At 35.8% G+C, this 22,985-nt stretch overlaps 1 protein-coding gene across 2 annotated transcripts in view; it reads left to right on the top strand.

Moving 5' to 3' along the window:
- The window catches only part of col14a1a (collagen, type XIV, alpha 1a), a 204,882-nt gene that overhangs the window by 161,901 nt on the left and 19,996 nt on the right, over nucleotides 1-22,985 (top strand). For both annotated transcript variants that reach the window (XM_030157539.1, XM_030157538.1), the window contains exons 39-42: nucleotides 1,196-1,249; nucleotides 10,524-10,577; nucleotides 19,086-19,139; nucleotides 19,257-19,328. In XM_030157539.1, coding sequence (XP_030013399.1) covers nucleotides 1,196-1,249; nucleotides 10,524-10,577; nucleotides 19,086-19,139; nucleotides 19,257-19,328 — 234 coding nt within the window. The remainder of the gene's footprint in view (nucleotides 1-1,195; nucleotides 1,250-10,523; nucleotides 10,578-19,085; nucleotides 19,140-19,256; nucleotides 19,329-22,985) is intronic.

Raw genomic sequence — 22,985 nt, 5'->3', positions numbered from 1 at the left:
ATCAAGGAAGTATGAAGCTCAATTCATGGTATTAAAAAAGTGGCTGAAGTCTACTTGCAGAATGCTGATGTTCAGTGTCCTGAAAAACACTTCACAACAACACAACAGGGCAGTATTTACAGTAGCCAAGAGAGAACATCACACTGCATATTATGAAAATGTATGCAAATAGACCCACCACAAGCAACTAAAAAACAGCTTCATCAAATAGTAAATGTGCTGCAAATGGGAAGGGAGGACAATAGAAATGTTTCCGAAGGATACAAAATAGTGCAGCACATTTTTTATTGGGCTGTTTTGTGAATATTTGTAACACGTGTTGTCAAACTGATGAAGCTGTTTTCTTAATTTGTGTCTGCTGTGACTAATTGCATGCATTTTCTCAATTTGCAGTGCAATGAACTGTTTAGAATCACCTCCATAGTAATGATTCTGTACTTCTATTTAACTGTAGACTTCTCACAATTTTTGTAGATGTGTATAATTTTTATTATCTTAAAATCTGTATGAGAATAGTGATAGGGAGTTAGTACAGTTGTGATTCTAGTTTTGTATGTTTATCAAACAGCAAAAATATACAAGATGTTTGGGGATTTCTGTAGTCTATTTTTAGAGCATATCTGTTGTTCAGAGGAATGGAAATAAACACTACATATACACTATGTAAGAGTGCATTTTAAAACCACGTCAGCTCTAGTAGTAACTGGAATCTTAGGCCTGAACTGGGCTTGAGAACAAACAAATATCCTCTGATGTTCAGAATGTGTTTGTGCTGAAACCACCCTAGAAAAATATCTTTACAAATGAAACTACATGAGCCGTATCTGGAATCAGGACTGATGTGGAACAAGAAATTCTGTTACACCCTGCTCCATAAAATTATAATGAAAACACAGCCACATAAAGTTTGCCGTTTGCCATGTTACTCCCACATGTGCGCAGTATGGTCACAAAATAAGTTCAATCAGGAACAGGCTGAGCTGTCATGCACCTGCCAATATAAACTGACAAATGTTGCCTCAAATAGACGTTGAGACACTTATGGGATCTTATACAAAGCATGCCAAAGTTTTTCTGCAGAATTGTGGTGGCTTTGCATCTTATTACGATAGCTGACGTTTGTTTCCATCTCTTGGTAGCTGTGTGTATGACTTGTGGTCGTGCTGAGCTTTAATGGTATTATTTATTTTCACAGGGAGCTGCTGGTGCAAAGGGAGAGAGAGGTGAGATCGGTCCAGTCGGATCCATGGTAAGACAACGTTTCACTGTATCTTCTTCTTCTGGGGTCAATTCTACCCCCAATTTTACCCCAAAGAAACTATTTCACTACTACTACAATAGTAAAACACTGATGTGATGTGTGTGTGGTGCTGATTTGATTCCTATTAGAACAGAGGGGCACCTATTTTTCAATCTGCAGTGATTTCTCCCCTTCTTTTCATTTTGACTAAACAAATACTACAACAAAGCCAGCTGCTCAAGTGTATTTGCTTATAAATTGCCCTTCTCTTTGTGTATGTGTGGAGAATATAAATGAGTGCTTCATCAATCTTCAGGTGCCACAGCCCTGCAGGCTCACAGGCGTGGGACTTGTTGCCCTATAAAAGCAAAATGCAGTAACTTCATTCCATGTGTAGATGTAGAGGTAAAACTTTGGATTTTCTTCTCAAATGCCTTACATGGATAATTATTCAAATGGTAATAATTCAAAATGCATGTAAAATCACATCAGACCATTTTTCTCTCCACAGACTCTAGGGTCTAGACTGGTTTTTAAATGGCAAAACACGTATTTAATATACTGTATGAAATCTAAGGTGTTTACCACCAAGCTTAGTTGTAGATAGGACTGTACCACAATACTGTATATTAAAAAGGATGAGCGAAAAAGAAGGATAAGGACAGATCAGAAAAAGAAGGAGAAAAAAGGCTTGATGAAGAGTATGAGAGGAAGATTGAGAGTAAGGGTTTAACTATCTGTGTGTATTTGCGTGTGCATGTGGCATGTTTTGTTGCTTAAATGTGGACAGAGACACAGCAGCCTAATGGAATCATCGAGTTGTGAATAATCATTACCTGTGTCTCCATTATTGGGCAGTGAACCAATCAGAGGTAATACTGAATTAATTTAATGGACTTCTACTGGGAGCCTTGGACGTCAGCAGGGACCGTATCCATGTCAGAGAAACTGTGGACCAGCACAGGTTATATTTTTCAGGGATGCTTTTCTCATTAAGCTTTGCCCCCTGAATGGACTTAGTACTGTTTGTTAATTCTCTGTCTTAGACAAATTGCTTTGATTCTCACGTTCACTGATTCAGATTTATTACAGTATTTATTCATGTGCATTTCAACAGTCGTCAGGTTTCTAAAGGAAAGAAAGATATAATGATACTGACCAATTAAATAGCTTTCGATTTTGCAATGCTGCTAATTATTATTATTGTATTGGCCTTTAAAAATCCACTATCAGTGTGCCTCTGATTTAATCCATTTAATTAATTCCTGTTAAAAGTAGCTGTTTTGATATGTACTTGCAGACACACCCATCTGCTGCTGTTACACTAGGTTTATTAACCCTCACAGGTGTTGTTATGGCTGGTTAGTCTCAGTTTAATTTGACGTTACGTTGACCTTTGTTGGCAATTATGGAATTACAGCGTTTTTCAGGAGTCATGAATTCACATATAATACTGTTATATAGAGGAATTTAATAGAAATAATACATTTTAAACCAATCTGTCTGTTAAAAAAATACTCAATGGAAAAAATGAAACTTTTTTATGGCAGTTTTAAAAACTTTTATTATTTATTTTATTTTGTTGACTAATGAAAAATTTGGTACATGTGATGTAAATATTTACAAAGAACTGAAGTTCAGTGTATGCAGTTTAGAGTTTTGCTGACAAACCATTTCCACCATATTTCCTGAATTTCTGAGCACGCAGAAAGGCCATAAGTGCTCAACACACTCAGTTTTTACATTACAGCATTTTTCTGCTAGCGGGGCAGTATTTACAGATAAACAGGACATTGAATGAAGGACTTTGACTTGAACGCTGAGGTCAGAGAAGTGTTGGGTACATACACCGTCCATGATGAAGGGAACATTTATCAACCATCCTTGGTGTTTCTCAGACAGGTATAAGTCATATTCATCTATGGGATGGCTAAAAGACCAATAGTTTAGATGTTAGACAAAACACTGGCTATGAATATAATCTTTTGTTGATGTCTATTCCATTTCATTATATACATAATATGGCAATATATCTCAGAAAATATTTCTTGTTGTATTGCATTCTTCTGATTCTTTTCAATACACTATAACCTTGTCTGATAGTCTACATTTTTTTCCTTTAAACAGTCATTTTCACACATTCTTCTACAAGTTATAAGTTCTTGAAGATGTATTTTTCTGAACTGAAGCAATGTCTTATATTTTTAAACTAAAGTCAAGAAGCCAGATCCTCTGAAATACTCTCTCCCCTCCTTAGTATAGTATTTAGATAGTATTTTATTATTATTATTATTATTATTATTATTATTATTATTATTATTATTATTATTAAATATTATTATTTATATTATTATTATATTATTATTATTGATAGTATAATAGTATTTTAGATATTTAGAGTTGGTTACAGAACATGATGCTACACTGTTTGCTGTAGATAGTGTCTATTGTACTGCTGTCTGAAGACCAGCTCAAATTATATTAGACAGCTGATACATTTATGTCTTTCAAAACACATTTATTAAACTTGAGGCTCAACTACAGAATCTGTTCCATTGTGTTGGTTGAGTTTATGATAAATTACATGGAGTAAGTCCTGTGATGAAAATACAATCCATCATGGTGTCCTCTACCCTGTGTATTATAGGATAAAGTACAAACACTGAGTTTTATAAGTAGTTTTATAAATAAGTGGATGTGCTCATTTAGAATTCAGCTGCATTTCACTGCAGTCCATCCCTCTACATAGAGCTGACACTGCAAACGTTTTGATTTTAAGAGACAGCTCCTGCAGGCTGCATAAAGGAATACTATTAACTTTTTTATACACCACAGAGCACAGCTGGTTACAGTCACTGCTTCCATCTGCCAATCACTGATTTTGGCCAACTGACATATCGATCTGCCTCCGGAGCACACTGTACTCCTATCTTTCCAATGATTGCTTTAAAAGCATTCATACTATACCACAGAGCGGTGGTCTCTTTCTTCAGGCTTTTAACAGATGTGAGTGTGGATTCTAGTGTTTGGATTTTTTTTTCTTTTTTTCAGCGGTATCCACTTGAGTTTAATTTAAAAACCTAAATGTTACAATTACAGGAATAATAGCTGTTTTGCTGATTTTGTAGCACAGGTGTTCATTATGGCACTGACGATGACAAACTTTTTTTTTTTTCCAGTGACAAAGACAATGTGTTCTTGTACTGATACTGGTTATTACATGTGATGCTTTTATTTACAGTTTTAAGCTTCTCTGGGATCAATAAAATATTTCTGTGAGGCATCAGTTAAAATTTGATGGCATGCTATGTCTAGACTGAGTTCTATTTTTTAACTATACATGATGTTTTTAAGAGATCAATAGCAGTAACCAGTGTCTTGAGAGAATAACTAGTCCCTGAACGAGCTCACACAGAGCTGCAACACTTCTGATGCAGCACTATCTAGCTCTCTATGGCTGCATAGTCCTATTAATAAAAGCTGGCAGTGCTGCCCTGTGCTGCACTATGTTACCGAGTAATAATGTGTTTTGTCAGAGAGAGGAATATGAATGGGTTTGTAGTGTGTGTGTGTGTGTGTGTGTGTGTGTAGGTGTGTGTGTGTGTGTGTGTGTGTGCGGTGGGGGGGTGGGGGTGCAGTGGGGGAATATTGCAGCTTCCAGGGCCCTGCTGTAATATATGAGGGACCACAGAGAATATCACAACTCTAAAACATCAATTACCTCCCTTGCTCTCTCTTCGCCTTTCCCCGCCTCGCTCTCTCTCACTTTTCTCGTTGCGGTAAATACAACGTAACCTTGTCATCAGCGTCCCCTCCACCTCTGTTTCAATTGGATGGTGAGAAATGCAGCTGCAATGAATATTAAAGTGAGTTAGTGTTTGCGTCCATCTTATTCATCTCGCTCATACTGATTCTGTTTATCAGTGTGTGTGGGACTGATACTTAGGTCATGGGGTCCCAAATTTGTTTATACAGCCTCGTTGTGGTGTCTGGGTTGTGTTCAGGGGACGACATGCATGCCCCAGTGATGTAAATCAATATGTTTGAGGGTTAAGACTTGTTTTAGGTTAGGGTTAGGTTAGAGTTCTACTAAATTTCCCCTGAAACAGCCAGCGGAGTGCTATTTGCTTTTGCATTTTATTTTGTATCTAGGGAGGATGCCCCCACCTCAAAAGCTCAGGCTCTTCAGATCAGTTCTGATCTTCTTATTTTCTTGCTCATTTTTACTTTCTCCAGATGAGATTTGTTTTGCAAGATCTCACGAGGATTTGCCGCTGAGAAACAGCAAAGCCTCAAACAAACTCCATTTTCTCCTGATCTATGCATCTTAAAAATATTATTGTAATGTCAGAATGTACAGAAAATTGCGGCTTGTGGGAAAAAAACATACTGACACAGAAACAGGAAGTCATCCTCTAGTGAACCAACCTGTTCTTGAATGAATGAATATTTTTATTTCAGTTATGTACAAAACACATACATATAAAAAAACAACATAAAATTAAGACAATTGGTAACTGAAAAAGAAAGAAGCTGAAGCCAGAGGCATATTTTTGCTTCTCCTACTCCCATCCTTACTCCAACTCCACACCTCAAGTTGCAGCAAATAAAATATTAACACAAATTAGTCTACATTCAGTTTCTTGAGTCACTTAGAGATCATTGCACTTTCGTAGCCCTTGAGAATTTGACAACTTAAAGCTTTTTTAAAACTTGACAGCGAGCTTCACAATTTCACTTCATCCTTCAACTGGCTCCGTAGTTTGATCCCAATAACAGAAACACTGATATTTAATGTTTGTTCTTGCTTTACATGTTTCAAACACAAACATCCCTTTTAAATTATAATTCCTTTCTCTTAACTTAAATTTTTTCTGAATACAAACAGGAAGACTTTAGCTTTTAGCACGAAACATAATTTCCATTGTTTTTAAATGTACAATATCAGGAAATTTTAATGTACCAGATCCTAAAAAAATGGATTACTTGATCGAAGATAACCAGCTTTATTTATTAGTCTAATAGCTTTTTTTGGAGTTATTGAGTCTATGTTAGTTTTAAACACATTGCTCTAAATTTCCACACAGCATGACATATATGGCATTACAAGTGAACAATACAATATATGCAAACATTACTTCTTTAACAAATCTCGAGTTTTATAAAGATTCACAACAGCCTTGGACATTTTACGTTTGATATATTCTATTTGTGGTTTCCAACAGAGTTTAAGGTTCTTATTATGATGGAGTGACAATCAAGGAGCAGGGACTGTGGCTCTACATGCAAATCTTGTATTTTTTTTGCACTGTTTATTAGTGTATTCTATTTATATTATTTATTGCTTTTTATTGTGACCAAGTAATTTCCCTTAAGGATCAACAAAGTTTGTCTAAAAGTCTAAAGTGAAGCCCAAGTGTCTTAAAGTTTAATACCACTGACAGCCACTACATGCTGGCACTAGAAAGGCCTGGCTGCAAGAGGCTTGAATTGAACTTCTCTCTAATAATATAAAGGCAGTTATTTTCTCCAGGGTCATTCTGGTCTCATTGGGTTATTTGAGATTATCTGGTCTAATTTCATGTTGGGTTTTGACTGTCAGATCCCTCACATGTCTAATCTGACTTTCTGGGCTTCTGTTTATTGTATAAAAGTGATTTTTCCCCTGATGGACACTTCAGCTGTAGTTTTGGTTAATAGGTTATACTTATTATTACTTTGTTACACAAATATGTTTTGACTTTGGTAGAAAAATAGCATATACCTACAGAATAACAAAGTCTAAAATCCTATAAATTGTTTGCAGGTAATGTCCCATCATAGCACCCAATGAAGACATAAAAATACTGACAAAATACCTGGTCTGGTTTGAGTTGCTTCAGAGAGTACAATGCATTAATGACAACTAACTTTACTTGTTATCAATGAAAGGGAAAATGAAGGAAATTCAATACTAGTAAAATGGTTTTGGACCCATTCTTTCAACTGTTTTTTTTTTTTATACATTTCAGCTGTGTTTGTGTACAATCATAGATTTAAAAAAAAAAAAAATCAATTTAAAGTAAATTCCACTAGGTATCATATTAACAGTTGCACAAAAGACATAAATACAGTGGAAACCGCTTTTAGTGATCAGTCTGTCCAAGGTGATCACTATCAGTAGATGATCATTATAACTGAACTATTAAATTTGTCATTGGTCCGTCAGACTCAGTTTTACTTGGGATAGTTGGGTTCATTTGCTTTACCCTACTGTAGTGGTATGTTTAGGCATATTTCAGTACATTGTTATGTTGCTAGAATTTGAATTAAAAAGTACAGTGGTTTGTATTTGCAGCCTAATTGTTTAACTTAGCAGACTTACGCAATGTTTTCTATAAACGTTGTTTTAAAAAAACACTAAAAAGAAGTCTGTGGAAACTGTAAAACTGTCCTCTCCCCTCTGACTTTTCACCCACAGAGATATTATTTTACAAAGCATTGATTTACTTCATGAGAGCAGCTGTGTCTGTGTGTATGTAACTTTTTATGAAGAAAAAATTATGTACAGCAACATCAGCCTCATGGATAAAAACGTCTAAAATGAATGCTGATAAGTGGACTGACCAAAAGGGAAGTTAATTTATGCATGAATAATTCTGTCCCAGGCTTTTTGATCCACTTATAGTCAATAGATCTGAAATTTACACACATTAATCTACATCTTTAGTGACATTCAGTGAGCCTTCTGAGTCTTGTTGATCCAGTAATGTACGTTTAACAACCCTAATGTTAATGTTGAGGCACCACAGCATTGAATGTTTGCTGACAAAATATTACTACTACAGAAAAAGTTTGTTAAAATATTCACTTTTTCAAAACCAAATGAAACCTTTTGAATGTTTTTGATATTAACACACTTCTGACCTGCACATTTGTTTTTAGAGCACTCTATGATTCTGACTGACCTTCATATATCAAGCATTATTTTCTTCACAACTCCCAGATTCATCAATATCCTACCAGTCAGTCAACAAATCTGCATTTACCTTTATGGAAAACATCTCTTAATCAGTTTTCAATTAGATTTCATGGTGCTAAATTATGGAACCCTCATCTAGATGTTTTGCATACCTCCACATCAGTATCTATCTATAGGAACAGACTAAAACATAAATTGATGGCAGAATATTTGCTTTGACTCACTTAACTCTAAGTGAACTGGTAAAAGATTTCAGATAACTGAACCTGTTACGTTTTGTTGACTGTAAAATTATTTTATTCTATTCTAAGTTCATTCATTAGTTTTCATGGGCATGGTGTTTTTTTAAGCCTTTTTGGCTTCTACCTCTCCCATGCTCATGTTGTTGTTATTTTTTGGTCTTTACATGTATTTTGGTCGTTGATTTCTTTTTTGTTGTTGTTGTTTCTTTTATATTTTAAATCAACATTGAATTAAACTGTTATGTGCTAAATAAATAAAATAAAGTGGAAAAAACAGAATGTAGCTAATTTAATCCACAGCTGTCAATTGTTGCATGTAGTAGTAGTAGTAGTAGTAGTAGTTGTAGTAGTAGTAGTAGTAGTTGTAGTAGTAGTGGTAGGCTAGTAGCAGTAGTAGCAGTAGTAGTAAATACTCTGTTTTGGTTGAAAAACACCTCCTTTTCATAATATAAGGATCTGGCCCACTAAATGCTGTAACTTATAGGTTAATACTTTTCACTATAAAACATTTAAACTAACTCAGTCAGCACTTTCCTGCATGTTGTATATTTACCGCCCTCCATCTGAATTTAATGGGACACTAAAATCACATGGTTGCAAACAACATATTCAGTATATCAACAAAAACCAGATATCAGTATACACAGTAGGTAAGATTCAACATAAGACATATCAAATAAAATGGGTACTTTTAAGTTTGGTTAGATCAGGGGACTGAATAAATGTCAGTCTAGTCCCCCAAAGTGTGAGAAAGCAGTATGTGAGTGTGGTAATGATTTAGAGTCTGTCTCCTGTGTGATCCTGCACAGATGTATAGTCCCACCTCTTCGACCCTGTCGTCACTACTCAACTCTGATCTGGACTCTAACAGCTCTTTGTGTGGCCGTGTGGTCCAGATATTTATCACACAATGTGGATATAAATCTGAATCCATAGATGTGGGGACTTGGCGCTTTTATGGGGACAAAATGCAGGTCCAAATGATATTTTAAGTTAGAGGGATAAGACTTGGTTGTAAGACTAATGTGTTGAATCAGACTCACTGGTGCAGTTATTTTCTGTTTGTCTTTGGCCTTTTTGCAGCCATTATTCTCAAGGTCTACTTCAAAGGTTGACATGGGTTTGTGAGGCGGAGGTGTGTGGTTATGTGCTTTTGTTGTGGTGTACACTAGATACCTCCTACCCTGAAAAACTCTTGTTATCATGGTATTTTAAGACGGGCATGTTTTTTTTTCCTTAAATATAAAATAAATATTGAAGGTATTTCAACCAGTTTTCAAAGCAGAACAACCTTCACCTTCATTCCAGATTACTCAGCGATTCAAAACAAGTTAAAAATACAGTTATAGTGCAGCAGAGTTTCTTCACTTTGTATGAAAAGAACAATTTGGTGTCTTGTATGCAGGAATGAGGTCAGATGTATGCTTCTATGTATAAACTCCAGTTTAAGTGTGTTGTATGTGCGCATATGGATGCATACTTTCTTGCTCATTGTGCTGTTTTTCCACTGTATTGTGTGTTTAAGTGTGTGTGTGTAGATGGGGGGGTTGTGTGAAAACGACAGTGCAGATATTATTGCTGATGTCTTGGGAGTGTATGCCTCAGCCAACGTCTAAACAATGGCACATCATTAATCATACACGGCCTGTCCTTTGCAACCCCGTCCTGTAATTTGTGAACCTTTTACAGCATTAACTGTCCTGTTTTATGAGCTCTCCACTAATTCTGAAGTGCAGAGATAAATTACCTCAACACTTAATCCATGACTGTATTTTGGAATCAGCTTATTGCATTGACCTGCATAGAGGTGAATGAAGGGGAAGGAGAAACTGCCCCATATCCAGAGGGCTGAAAGTTACTGTCTTTTACAAATCATGTTTATGTCCAGTAGTGTCAACGCAGTGCTGAGCACAAGACTTACACTGGATGAATGTGAATATATTTAAATACATGGCACACAGAGCTCACATCCATCACTGAAATGCTGCCTCTCTGTATTTATTGTCTTTACTCTCTCCTGCTGGATTAACCAAAGTCAAGCCAGATTGTGATTTAAGCCTGGTTTTTGTGTCTTGCATAGGGCGTCCCTGGAAGCCCGGGATCGCCTGGTAGAGACGGACCCCCAGGAGCGAGGGTAAGATTAATCACTGTTTATGTAATTATTAACAGTATGACACACAGATAGTATTTCTTTCACATTAGTTTAAAGTAAAACGGGCAAGTGAGCAACACGTTAGTCAATGATTATATACATATGACAGTGCATATACACTGCCCAGGCAAAAAGACACACACAGTATTTTGTTGGACCATTTTTAGCTTTGACTATAAGATGCATTTACGGCATGCAATACTTGTGCAATATTACAAAAAATGTCACAACTCGTCAGACCACATAACCTTTTTCCATTGAAACACAGTCCAATCTTTATGCTCTTTAGCAAACTGACAGTTGTTTAAGAAATTAAAAGTTACTCACTGCATCATGTTTACTTAAAGAACTCATTGCAGCCGAAACACTGCAGTAATAAACCAATGGAAGGCTCTTATTTGCTTAGTTAAATCCATATGGCTACTTTTTTTCTTTTTTTTTTTTTTGGTCAAGCAGTGTAGTTTTGATGTGATGTACAGAACAATTCACTTAAAAATGACAAAATATTATAATAAATGCTTCAATAGCACACTCTCAATAAACAAAACAGTCTTTGTATCTCAGGTGTTACATTCAGTCCACATTAATTGACAGGTGTAAAGTAATATTGTGGCGCGCAGGTAGTGATTTGCAAAGTAGTATGGCAATGTTCCCAGATTCTGAAAACTGAGAAAATCACTGAAGGTAAGATAATAAGATGAGTAAAGATAATTACTAATAGCAAAAGCGAATACAGATAAGCATAAAAAGCAGCCTAGTTTCTTTGAATAATTAGTGAACAGTTATTTAACAAATTCTTCTTAAGCACGAGCATCTTGTACATTTCTCTGGGACTACTTTTTTAAGTGGATTTATCATTGTGAGTGTTGGCTGTGGTAAAATGGCGTGTGTTCTTGTCCATCCTTATGCCTTCACTCCAGTGACAGGACCAGAGGGAGGAGGGATTGCGACCATATTTCACGTTTGGTCGGATACTGAATTGCTGACACTAATCTTAGCTGTCTGCTCTGAGACCGTGTTGATTGTGTAGATCTTCTGCTTCCAAGTTGAAGATGTATGTGAATTGTCCACGTTTTAGCTTCTTTACTGCAACATCTGAATCTAAAGGATTGTCTTCTGTCACGGCTACGACTTTGTGCTCTGTCACAATCAGTTTTATTGGCTAAGACGATACAAGGACTTTCCTGTCACTTGATGAATTTACACACTTATACATAAAACTGTTAGTCTAATCTAACACAATACAATTTATTTATTTGTTTACCTTTATTTAACCAGATAAAACCCATTGACATCAGGATCTGTTTCACAAGGGTGACCTGGCTAAGAGGTCAGCAGCACAATGTCATCAGAACAGTTTCGAGATAGTGACAGTACAGATTAAAACATACAATTTTAGAGGTGTAGTAGTGTTTTCAACAGGAAGTGCAGGAGCTATAACACAACAACACACAGTAATTTCAAATTCAAAAACACAGGCACTGTCCAATGGTCTCATGCTGTATGTCCCTCAGAACAGAACAGAAGGCTCCAAGTGGAATAACTTCAGAGAGTTTCAGTTCAGTACAGTAGAATAGAATACAATACAAGTAATCTAATCTAATCTACTGCAGAATAAGAATAGTAATGCTGAATAAAGTCAAATCCATTTTATTGATATATCTCTAAATCCTAAATAAAAGAAATGCCTCAGTGTGTGTCACAGTTTTTACAGCAAATAATCTCCTCTATCCCTAAATCTTCAATGATTCGGTCATTTATGTTTATTAAATTTATTGAGAGTGTTCAACTGGGCTGACTCAGAGATAGATACCTTTGCTGAATGCATGTGTATTGAACTGCTAGTTATCAATGAGAGGCTCACTGATGTTTTAAACGCTGAAACATAAAAGACCAAATTTTAAAACAGATTTTTTTATACAATAAAATAACTACAAAATATCACCTAGGCGACTCTGTTTGTTAGATAAGGCTGTAAATATATTCTAACAACAAAAATCCAAGAAACTTTGAGCCTTGTTGGATTTTTATGCATGCATGAATCCCGTCCAAAGAGCGTGTATTTTTTTACTCCACAGACACTGGCTTGGAAATGTTGGTGGCACTCCTCCAGCTGTGTGCATCTGCTTAGTTTTGTCTCTTTATAAACTCATACATCTTCCCCATGCATTTAGAAAACACCCCATTTGATCCCATTCAGAACGGTTCTGCGATGGCAGCTGGCTATAGCTGATGCTGACAGAGGAATAAGGCTTTACAATACCCAACTGGGCTGTAAATACCGAAACAGAGATGCCGCCAGAGCGTAATGTGTCAGCAGGCAGAAAGAAGAGGATGTAAGATGATAACAGAAGAGTTTTGGCCTGGCTTGGCTTGAGTCGAGGTGAAAAACTGTACACATAATCCATCTGCTGTCTCTGTGTTGGCTAACAGGGTTCCAGACGCTCATCCCCTCAGTGGTAGTTTACAGAATATGTCATACATAGTTTTCCAACTTGTCATGTGGTTTTGTTCAGGACACCTGTTTGTTGGCTAGAGCTTCTCCACACCATGCCAGATAGGTTTGATATTCATAAGGCTTACGCGGGGACAACCTTAGGTCAGGATGTGTTTCAGTTTGTTAAAGGTGTCATTAAAAGCACCAAATGTTCTACTTTTTGTCACAAAATCTGCGTTTTATCGTCTTTTTTGTTTTGAACTTGAAAATGCTGGAGATTTTTCATTACTGAGGCAACAGATGTTTCAGAAGAAAACTAATAAATGTATTATACTCTGTAAAACACAGTGTAAAGGGGCTAAATTGAGGTTAGAATGCTAAAACAGAATGACTCCCCTGGGACTGGGTATAGAGCACAGGTGTCAAACATGCAGCCCGGGGGCCAAAACCGGCCCGCCAAAGGGTCCAATTTGGCCCCTGGGATGAATTTGTGACATGCAGAAATTACACTGACGATATTAAAATTCAAGGATGTTCGAATCATTTTAGGTCAATTCAATCTCAAGTGGGTCACCAGTACTAGTAAAATACCGTCATAATAACTAAGAAATAATGAAACTACAATTTTTACTCTTTGTTGTAGTGTAAAAAAAAAAGTAAAATTACACCAAAATATTTACATTTACAGACTAGCCTTTTGCAAAAAATGTGAATAACCTGAAATTTCTTAAGAGAAGTATATGGAATTTTAACAATATTCTGCCTCTTACTAAATGTTTTGTGTATTTGTAGATTCATTGTGATCTGTAAGTTGTGATGCATATGTATAAATGATAAACTAAGGCATAATATTGTTAAAATTGCACTTATTTTTCTTAAGAATTTTCAGGTTGTTCATATTTGTTCATGTTATGTTCAAGTACGGTTTGTAGATGTAAACATTTTCATTATGGAATTTGACTTTTTTCACTCAAAAACAGAGAAAAAAACTTTGGAGTTGACATTATTTATAAGTTCTTATACTTTTATTTATATTATTTTACTGGTCCGGCCCACTTTAGATCATATTAGGTTGTATGTGGCCCCTGAACTAGAATGAGTTTGACACCCCTGGTATAGAGGAATGGTTAATAGCACCAACTGATCTGCTTACATACTGTGAAATTTTCAGTACCTAAAGAGTAGTCTGGATCGCTAGAAGTTCTTTGCCGGAATAAGTCGAATATTTTTGTCAACCAATGGCTTTGATAGTCCCTCTCGATATATGAAACAATAGACATGCATAACAGTAACCTCCAAAATGGAACTACAATGGCAAGGCTTGATAGAGGCACATCTTTTCATGTGTTTTTTTTCTGACATGCATCCTCACAGGTGCATATTCCACCAAAACTACTGCTCTCCTGATATTATTTTGCATGTTCACTGTCATGCTATTCTGTGTTCAGTGCTATACCCAAAACTAGCCAAATGAACCAGATAACTTAACTAGGGTGACCAGACGTCCTCTTTTGCCGAGACTTGCCTGTCCTCTTTTCACGTCCTGTCCGGGCAGTTTTTAATAAATTAGCAAAAATGTCCGGTTTTCATTGTTTTTCACAGGAAAAACTCTTTAAATGTGCATGTATAGGCACAAGGGCAATTTCAGTGTCCGTCACTGTTCGTGCAATCGGAAAAGTTCCAGATCCCACTGGAATAAAAGGCTTTGCACTTTCCAGTGATATATGAGACATTAGGGCAGTGAAAGGCACTAGTCGCTTTTACATTGGACATCTGCACAAAACTTTACCAATGTTTACTAAATGTTGAAAAAACAGAAGTGCATAATGTTGGTTTTTCCATTAAACCACAAATGCAATCAATTGTTATTTATTATCGACATGAGAAGTCGTTCCATAAACATAGCGATGAACGTAAATATTGTGTTGATTTAAAGCCATATTCATTATTATTACCCCTCTATCCTGTACTAAATTTAAAAAATTATTTGGTTTCCTGGTGTGCCTATGTTTCTTTTAAAACTCTTCTTCTTTGCTTGTTGTAACATCCGTCAACATCCGTTTTTTTTTTCACGTGACTCTAGTTGCGGAAAAATGTCTTTCCGTTGCAGTTTTTGCGAGATATACCCATTTCGCTACGCCCCGAAAAACCACCTCTTGGCTGCACAAAAACTTTTCAGCAAAAAACAAGAGTTTTGGCGATTTTTCCATTTTGCAAATTTTTGTGTGCAAGTTATATTTGCGCAATTTGAGGATCAATGGAAAAGCACCTACTGATCCACAACAGCCTGTGGATGTGGGGATGGACGGACCTGTCCATAGATGCACTATAGCAAGGGTGTCAAACATGCGGCCAGTGGGCCAAAACTGGCCCGCCAAAGGTTCCAGTCTTGCCCACAGTATGAACTAGCAATGTGCAAAAATTATACTGAAGTTATTAAGAGTCAGAGGTGTTAAACTTGTTGTAGTTCAGGGGCTACATTCAAACCAATTGTGATCTCAAGTAAAATAACAGCATAATAACCTATAAATCATGACTCCAAATGTTCTTCTAGGTTTAATGTGAAAAAAAAATTAAAATAAAAATTATATTATGCCTATAAATAATGCAAAAAAACCCATCAAATTATGAAAATATTTACATTAAAAAAAACTATCCTTTAACAATAAAATGTGAATAACCACAACAAATATGAAATAAAAAAAGGACACAAGTACATACACACTGGAGTTTTTATGACACTTCTACAGCTAGAATAATAAAATAATACCAAACAGCCTGTTTCACTGAAATATTTTCTCTGGGTTTAGAGGTGCTCTGCACAGAATACTACAGTACTTACATAGAGTGTGATCAAGTATCTCGAGGCCGGAGCAGAGTGTCCTCTTTTTTAGAAATCAAAATATGGTCACCCTAACTTAACCCCTTATCCAGAATGATAGTGGATGGTGCCAGAACTATTTATAGCAAAGGCACAGAAATAATAGTACCACCAGTAATAATACCACTTCAAGTAGTGGTGAATTATATTTTATATGTTTTACACCTGGTTTATAAACGCAGTGGTTCTGAGCACAACATTTAATTTATGCCACACTTCAACTACAAGAGACCTCCCTGCACATAAATGAAGTGTTATGATAGATTTACTGATGGAAATGCATGGGTGCAGACTCAGAGTGGTCGGTGCTGAAGTGGGTCCTGGGGGGATTGTTCTGCAGGAAAACATCTGAACCTGTTCCAGTGAAGAGTCTAGAGTCCCCTGGTGGAAGGTGGATTTGGGATGGTGGATTGTGCCTGTGAGACGATCAATAGGGAGAATGAGAGCTCAGGATTAGAATGAAATGACACAATAAAAAGAAAGTCAGAAAGAAAACAGAGAGTGGCTGATACTGTTGAAGTGGAAGGTGTGAAGAACCAGGATTAATCTCATCATTAAACTACAGAAAAGTTTCAGTGTGGTAAATTTGTTCATACACCGTTGCCCATAAAGTTGGAGTACTTTTGTTTTTAGACACATTCCTCTTTTTTTTCCTATTTATACGCATCAGTAATCACCTTCGACCAGGTACAATGATTATATACTGAGTCCCACTTTATCTATCAAAAATCAATCACATTTTGCAATCATTTCATCAGAAGAGGTAAAAAATACTTTATTCCAACTTTATGGGATATGTTACAAAAATTATCTAAGTGAAAAAACTTAAAAATTAAACTTAACATTTGTGCTATAATTAATTAATTTTTTGTAAAATAGAAAATTGATATTGAAAGAAGTGTTTTTCAAGAACTGGTGTCGAAGCTAAGGTGTCAGTATCTACACTGGCAACAAAAATTAACACTTAATGTTTTTAAACCGTGGTAGAATTGAAACAGTCGCTCAGATTTTACACCTCTTTTATTGGCAATAACTTTTTGTACTTGTTTTGTTGTTGTTTCAACATGTGAGCTCCGTGATGTTTTCTCATTGTTTGCCATTCCTAATCCAGGCTCAACAACAGATAAACCAAAAGGATACAATTAATTTCCGGTCGTTATGCTAGAAGAGACTGTGAAAGCCATAAAAATGTTGTTTCCCACATGCGCTCTACAGTGATGAGGTTGTCCATCTTTACTCATATAATTATTGAATGCAATGATTAGAAATAACTTCTCAGTAAAGCAATTTCAGCTGCGATAAATTAGAATTGTTGCATCCCACATGCATGTTTTATTAGGATGTATAGAACTGCTGTGCGTTTTATGTTTGAAGAATCACAAAGAGCTCATTGTAATTTAGTTTCCATAGAGCGTACATCTCAAACCAGTGCTTTCATTGCTCCAGAATTAACTTCGGTGTCACGCTTAGATGTTTCCGACAGTGTCCCTGGCTCAATCCCTGTTAATGTTTTTTTAGCACATGCATCAAAAGCAACGAGAAACATGATGCAGTGAATACTGATAAGAAACAGTTTACTGGAGGTTATCAAAGCAGCAGCAGATCCTGTTATCACTATTCATTTGACACTGATTATAGAGAGTGTAATGTGACCAACTGAACCGTAATTATGAACAGAAAGTAGCTCTGAATATTCATTGACAACGCCTGTGCTGCTTTATGAGATTACAACTTTATAGGAGTTTAATATAGCTACTAGGCTCTGTCATCCGATTTGTGTAAACGCTGAAAACGTTTGAGCATCACAATAGTCCGCTGGGAATAAAGCACCTCACATTTTCTGAGGGATGATACAATGCAAAAACCAAAACAAAACTTGGCTTAGAGTTAAAAAGAACACAAATCTCGCCAAAACTCAGTCTCTGGGTGCTTTATTTATCTGAAACACATTGAAATTCATCAAAGAAAGCTATAAATCCTTGTAAACATTTTCAACAGTTAAAGCTCAGGATTACATTTATTTGCTTTATCTCAAAATCGGCATCATAAAACATGCTGGAAAAGACTCATCCATCATTTTGGCCAAAGATAAACAGTTAAATGTATAAATTATCCAATACAGACAATGTATGCTGTTACTAGGACCATACTGAAAAATTGAAGCCTCACCTCCTAGACCTTTGCAAAGACTGTTTAATAATAAAGCTCAGTTAATAGAGTTTAAACAGACAGCACCTGCACATATTTTGTGCTTATTTGGGCATGCATAAAAAAATCTGAATTACATTAACCTCATCCAGTTTCCATAAACTTTCCAAAACAAAACACTGTTACATTTTCATGAGTCTGACCCCTTTAGGAGTAGGAAGGAGGATGAATTTCTTATTAAAACACCCAAAACAAAAACTTTTAAGACAGCCTGGATTGTCAAATAGACAGTAATGATGTTGTGTGTATAATATTGTGACACCAAATTCCTCACCGTCACATTATTTTGTGGTTATTGCACAGAGATTTCAGCTTTTCAGACAAACATTTAAAAGTGATGAATTAATATATGAACATTTCCAGTAGATGTGCAACAAAGTCAAAAGAAAACAGACTGTTTTTCAGTAACAGCTTGCACCTTTACACAGGCTAAAATGAGAACGGTGTAAGAGAGAGTCCATGTTGAAAGGGCATCAGCACTAAAGTGTGACCGCAAAGACCAACAGAGGTCCAAACTGAAATGAAAGGTTTAGTTTAATCTCAGGTTTAGCTATTTTTCCAGTTTCCAATCTGTAGGAATAGCGCAATTAGAGTGAAATATTAGGGTGTAATAAAGCCATCATCATGTTATCATATATCATGTTATTATATTTGGTTTATTAACAAGACAGACAGGTATGTACGCGCTTCTACAGTTAAAGTGATCCTTACATGCAGACGCTCAGATGAAACAAGAAAAGTGGAATACAGATCATCAGCATTTAATGGGAAATAACAGACTGGCCACAAACAGGACCCAGTTTTAATAACGTGACTGAAAATAACAATTTCACTTTTGGTTTCGTCGGGAAATTTAAAGGAAATTCCTCGGCCATTTCAGAGAGGCTTTGTGTTAAAACAGCTTTAGTGTGCAGTTATAAAGACCTGCCTGGTATTTATCATACAGCATCTGCTTCTCTTATAGGGTCTTCCAGGTAACGTTGGACCTCAGGGGCGACAGGGACCACCTGGACCCGCTGTAAGTGTCTATTATTTTCCTTTAGCAGGTCAGACTGATACAGGGGCTGCATCATTACCTGTGTTTTGTTTTGATTTTCTTTACTTTTACTCTTTTTTTTTTTTTTTTTCCTCTTAGGGAGCCCCTGGAGCACCTGGAGCTCCGGGACCAGGTGGGCCTGCAGGGACCCAAGGAGATCAAGGACTTCCTGTGAGTACTTTTTTAACTCGTGGTTGAAATACATGGGAAATTGTATTTGGTGTGATGGGTAGCAAAATCACACCCTGGAGAGTTTAATATAATTTCTGAAATTAAGTGTTAAACAAGGAGGAAGTGACCTCATCGTTGGTTCATTTTTCCCTGTTTTCTGCTTCTAATTTTTCCTCTTTAGATCTTTTCTTCCTTTGTGTCCTTCAATATTAATGGGACATGTCCTTAATAGATGATTTATTTAAATGAAAAGACAGCAGCTTACTGACACCTTTGACACGAATCTCATCCTTAAACTTTTTTTTTTTCTTCAGACTACATTTACTAAAATAGATAAGATGAGGTAAAGTGAAGTGAGGTGAGATGAGATACTTTACAAGAAAATACTGGATAAAATTGACTTTTGCCCTGCTTGATTTAATTTTATTTATTTTCATCATGGTTGTGAATAGTTTGATTGGTGACTAGATGCAAAAAGGGGCCGAGGGTTCAGTAAATGTGTTGCAGTTATAATGGGTGATAGGGGGCTTTTTTTTTTTTTTTGTTTTTTTTTGTTTTTTTTTGTTTTGTTTTTTTTTGGGGGGGGGGGGTGGGGGGGGGGCGAGAAAGAAAATCAGAATGTACCTGTTTTGTACATACTATGTTTGCATATTGTATGTATACTTTCCTAATAAACATATCTTTAACCCTTTCATGCATGAATTATGAGAACCTTAATCAAGATTTTTTTTCCTGAGTGTTTTTATTCCTCTTTAGGCATGAAAAAAAAACAAAAAAATAATGTGATTGAATTTTTTTTTAAATCAACCTGTTTTTCATGGAGTTACAAAAATGTCCACTCAGCTACACCATGAATTTTATTTTTGAAGCAAAGAAACATGTATTTAAAACCCAATATCATAAAGTGATATAAAAACCGTGAAATGAAACCATGTTTAATGCTGCTAATCTGATTTTTCTCACATTTTAACATATTCTAATACTAGTTATTACTCACTTCGTGGAGATAATATGCAAAAAATAAATATTAACAATTGATTTCCACTCAAGAACCAATCAAGAACAGCAAAGTTACAATAATGGTATGAATTGCAGTTCATGAGATGATGCTAAGTGTCCACTGTGTTGATTGATATGGAACTTAAACAACAAAACTCATGAATATACAAGAGTAAAGCTGTAGAGTAACTGTCCACTGTAGTGACCACTATGTATGAAAGGGTTAAAAAAAAAATAAGATCAGATAAGGTAATCCTTAGATAATCCATAATTTTGATGTTTTCTCATAGCAAAACAGACAAACAATAAGATGAATGTAAAAAAAAAAAAAAAAAAAAAAGCAAAGGTGAAACTTCCAAACACTGCATCTCAGAAGAAGGAACATGTGCAAATACCACAGCACAAGCACAGAAAATGTGGAAGAAAAGATGTTGGCTTCCAGACTTTGTGTAATGCTAACAGGAACAGATGATACTGTGATGTCGGTGACAGCTAATCTAGTCTTGGGTCAGCTCTGCAGGCCAGCAGCGAAGTTTGGCTCAGAGAGGGAAAGCTATAAATCACTTACCGACACTCTGTCCCACTCTCACAGATACAAACACAGGGAGCCAGTGAGAGATCACATCTGCCCTATCTCTGAAACGTAGACAGACACAGATGCCCCACATTATTGTATGCAAACGCAGCAAACACACACAAACGGAGAGGAAACTTCTCTTTAAAGTTGTATTTCCAAACTTTACCCCCGTATTGAATTGCTGACTGCGTTTCTGTTCTGCCCCTTGCAACCTCTCACCAGGTTCTGCTGCAGGAGAATATTTTTCTCTTCAACAAGTTGGTTATATATTCAATTGTAGCTATTTAACCCTTTAACAACTGTAGTCTCTCCGGTGCTGCATTTAGCACTTTACAGCTTTCAAATCATTGTAACTCCTGAAACATGTGAGCTATCCACAAAATTCAAACAACATCTGTAAGCTGAGATCCTGAGCTTTCCGACACTGTATTACACTTTATGGCAGCAATATGGGACTCTTTTACAAGTAGAAAGGAAATGTCTCAGAGATGGACTAAAAAAACACCTGGAAATAACAAAAAAATATGAAGCCAATATGTATATAAGCCAATATCCATATATAATATGGATACTGAATGTTTAAGACCAAAAAGCATGTTTGAGCAGATGTAAAATAGTTGAAAGTTCATTTTTGCAATCTCAAAATGTTTCATTATGGACATTTACAGTTGATTCTGATAATAAACATGCTAAAAACTTCAATTCCGTTTTAAGCATTTATTATTTATAATAATGATAATTAGTGGCCAGATATGGAAAGTTAAGCTCTTCCTGAAAACAAAGGTGCAAAAGATTTTGCAAAAAAGACATTTTCTGACACTTTTATTGCAAAGAAAACATGAAGACACCTAAGTGCTCTGTCCCTTGCTAAAGGGTTAAATTGCAGGGAAATATAGTATATTTCTTGCTTCATTATGTCACAGTTGACCTTTAGAAAGAAGTCAGACTGTCAGTTATAAAACAAACAGATAAACATCTCTCCAGAAACACTCAAACTCTCATCATCTAATGGGAAAAGCAAACTGCACAGTTTCAGGAATGACATAATTCATCTGGAAATGTTGAACTCAATCCATCAGTATCAGTAGTCGTAAAACTTCACGAAATAGAACAGAACATGGTTTGTTTTACAGACGTAGAGTACACATTTGAGGTAGCTGTACTTCACTCAGTGATTTCTGTTTTTTATTTCTATTCCACTACATCTCGGGGGCAGGTATTGTATTTTTACGCCACTACATTTGTCTGACAGCTTTAGTTACCTTCAGAATTTTTCATCACATTCCTGTCCAGTGAAAACCACGTTTATCCAAATGTTTTTGAGCTGGAACAGATGGATTAAATGTTAAGTGGTCCTCCTTCCTAAGCTAAGTAAACTCTCTAAAACCCTCTCTGATTAACTGGAACCTGCAGCCACAAAGATGAAAATAGACCTGTTCTTCTGTGCTCATTAAAAGTCGACATTTTAGACATATGTGTTTCTCACAGGACAGGGACGCTACAAACATATGTGGATTCTGTCGAAAATGATGAACAAACCAAACAGCAGATTCAATAACCTCCTCAAAAACGTATTTCTATAGGTTTATGTTTTTTTTGTTAATTTTGTTTTAGTGCTCATATTTCTTTAATTTTACTTTAATTGATGTCTGTCTTACTGCCTTTACCACCTATTGCTTGTATTAGTTTTCAATCTCTTCCTCCTTTTTATTGCTTTTATTGTGTTTATTGCTATAATGCATTACCAATTCCACTATTTTATGATTCTATGTCGTTTCTTTTCTACTTTTTATTCCACTTTTACTGGGATTGGGTATTGATCTCACTCCAGGTTAGTTATTACTACTGTACTTCCATATTTGCCTGTATTATTTAACTTTTGTGACACTTTTTTCCTCTAAGCTTTGTTCATTATTGTTTGGTTAATTGGTGATTCTGTTGCATTTATCAATTCTGAGTTTACTTTTAATTATTATTATTATTATTAGTAGTAGTAGTAGTAGTAATCAAATGAGCTCAATAATTAAAGAATTATAGCATTAATTTCAAAATATCATATATACTTTTAAAGAAGACTTAAG

Source organism: Sphaeramia orbicularis, chromosome 16, assembly GCF_902148855.1.
Source record: "Sphaeramia orbicularis chromosome 16, fSphaOr1.1, whole genome shotgun sequence".
NCBI lineage: Eukaryota > Metazoa > Chordata > Actinopteri > Kurtiformes > Apogonidae > Sphaeramia > Sphaeramia orbicularis.
Note: the sequence above shows the minus strand (reverse complement) of the source record. Positions and strands in the feature narration are given on the sequence as shown.